Source organism: Condylura cristata, unplaced genomic scaffold, assembly GCF_000260355.1.
Source record: "Condylura cristata isolate star-nosed mole 26May11 unplaced genomic scaffold, ConCri1.0 scaffold00069, whole genome shotgun sequence".
NCBI lineage: Eukaryota > Metazoa > Chordata > Mammalia > Eulipotyphla > Talpidae > Condylura > Condylura cristata.
The window spans coordinates 183,028-185,420 of record NW_004567170.1 but is presented as its reverse complement, the minus strand read 5'-3'; the positions used below and the strand labels follow the sequence as shown (position 1 = coordinate 185,420).

At 71.5% G+C, this 2,393-nt stretch overlaps 1 protein-coding gene across 1 annotated transcript in view; it reads right to left on the bottom strand.

Moving 5' to 3' along the window:
- Window positions 1-546, bottom strand: part of PASK (PAS domain containing serine/threonine kinase) — a 4,345-nt gene extending 3,799 nt beyond the window's left edge. The window contains exons 1-2 of the mRNA XM_012734773.1: window positions 534-546; window positions 473-486 (exon numbers count right to left, since the gene is read on the bottom strand). Coding sequence (XP_012590227.1) covers window positions 473-486; window positions 534-546 — 27 coding nt within the window. The remainder of the gene's footprint in view (window positions 1-472; window positions 487-533) is intronic.
- Between the last annotated feature and the right edge of the window lie 1,847 nt (window positions 547-2,393).

The following is a 2,393-nucleotide window of genomic DNA, read 5'->3' as shown; positions in this document are numbered from 1 at the left end:
GCCCAGCCCAGCCCCGGCCCCAGGCCTAGCTCCATCCAGGTCTTCCAGAGGGCTCCCCAATTTCCTCAATTTGTGGCCTCTCTGGACCTTCCTCAGAGGGTAGACACTGCCCAGCCAGCTGGCTGCTGCCCTGGGCCCCCTCCCAGACAGCTCAGCTGGCTCTAGCCTGGACAGGCCCCGGCAGCTGGCCCTCACCTCCTGGAGTGCCCAGCAGTCCACCCACACCCACCGGCCCGGCCGCCGCTCCTCCGAGGGACCCGCTGGCGCACCCAGGCCTTGGCACCCTATGCCGTGGCCTCAACTCCCACCGTGGCCCCGGCCTCTGGCCCCAGCCTCCTCCCCTATCCAACGGGCACCCCAACTTCAGCGCGGCCCCCGCGGTCTGCTCAAGCCCACAGCAGCGCGGCCCCCTCCCTCACTGTGGCCGTGCTTCGGGGGCACCCACAGCGCAGGCGGGGAGGTGGGCACCCACCCTGCAGCGGCCACCTGGGGAGGGGCCACGGGGCGGCACCACAAGGGCCGGCACTGGGTACCTGAGAGCGCCATCCTGCTCTGGCACAGCTTGGCCAGCCCATGCCTTCTGCCCAGGGGCCTGTGGGCCAGCGGCAAGGACCTACTGGGCGCGGCGGGGTGCTCTGGCGCGGGCGACGGCGGGCTCAGGCCCAGCGGCCCCTGCTCCCCGCCTGAGGCCGGTGGGCCGCTGTCCTCCATGGGGAAGGGCGGCACAGGGCCCGTGCCACCTGGAAGAATGAGCGGGGACGTCCTGATGCAGGAGGCCCGCTGCCCAGGCGGCCCCCAGCCGAGCCCAGCTGCACCCGCAGGCTCCACCCCAGCCTCGGCTTGGCCGGGGTCAGGCTTTCTGAGTGGGTGCAGGGAGGCGTGGGGAAGGGGAAGCTTAAGGGGAGGCCGTGGGAGCCGGGGAAGGGCCCTCCGGACTGGGCGGGGGGGAGAGCCACCCCAGCACCTCCGGCAGAGCAGCCTCCGTGGCCAGGGGACTGACTCGCGGCCAGGGCCACCTCGCCCTGGGCTTGGCTCCCGCCTTCAGCGGCTTGTGCAGAGAGAACAGGCGGAGAGCCCTGTTCCCTCCGCCTGCACCCTCCTGGGCAGCCTCCTGCAGGACTGCAGCCCGGCACCGATGCCGATGCAGCCGGAGCACTGCAGTGAAGAGCTGCGCCCCTCTGCTGGCAGGGGTCTTTTGGGGGTTTAGCTGGGCCTCCTGCTGGGGTCCCACACAGGGCCCCCACCTCCCCCACCGGTCTCCTGGGATAGAGGTAGACCAGCAGAGCCTGGCCAGGCTGCAAGTCTGGCGTGGTCAGGGCAGAGCCCCCAGGGAACCCCCTCTGCAGGGCCATCTCTGGGATGAGGGGCCCTCAGCCCGCGAGAAACAAAGAGGTCTGCAGGCAGCTTTGGGCTGGGGGCGCACCAGGGAGCCCTGCAGTGCCCTCCTCCAGCCAGGGCACAAGCAGGTGCAGCGGGAGCAGCCGGGCCCGGCGGCCCCTCGGAGAGAGCATGGCTGTGTGGCAACACTGGAGGAGCCCACAAACCCACCCTCCTCTGGGCCTCGGTAACACAGGCTCCTGGACATGGAGACACCCACAGAGTCCCCCGGAGCAACGGGGGTGCCAGTCCAGGCCAGGCAGTGCCTTGGAGCCACGCAGTGGCAGGAAGGTGGGGGGGCCTCGAGAAAGCCGAGGTGCAGTGATGCCCTTCCGCTGACCCATGCGGTGAGAAAGGCCAGCCCACTGCCCAGTCCCGCGAAGAAGGGAGCCAGGCACAGGCAGGCAGGCAGGCAGGCAGAGGGCAGCCGGCTGACCCCCGGGGGGTGCGGGTGGGGGGACGGCCGCTGGCCAGCCGGTGGGGGGAGGGGGCCGCTGGCTCAGGGAGCCGCACGCGGCGCGGGGCGGCCCCGCCAGCAAACGGGCTCCAGCGCGCTCACCTGGGAGCAGGGTCAGGCCCTGGTGAGGACTGGCCCCGAGGCGCCGTCAGAGCAGGCGGGAAAACGGCGCTCCTGGCCCAACGGCCGCACGGAGTCGTGACCGGCCGGGCGGCCCTCCCGAGCGCAGCCCTCCCCCTGGGCAGCGAAGGTCCCGGGCTCAGCTCCTTCCCGCCGCCAGGAGCAAGGAGAACGGCTTCTAACACCGGCCAATCGCAGAGCAAAGCTCGCCGATTGACAGGTATCAGGGGCCAACCACCAGCTCTCGTGGGCGGGACTTAACAGCTCTCGCTGAGAAGCCCGCGCAGACGGTTGCTAGGGACGCACCGGACTCCGTCTACGGCGCCTCGGAGGAGCCAAGGAGACTGGCAGGTGGCCGGCCACGCCGGCGGACGCTGTTTCCTCGGGTCGGGACCGGGAGGCTGAGCTGGCAGAGCTCGCCGCTCGGCAGCCTGTCCTG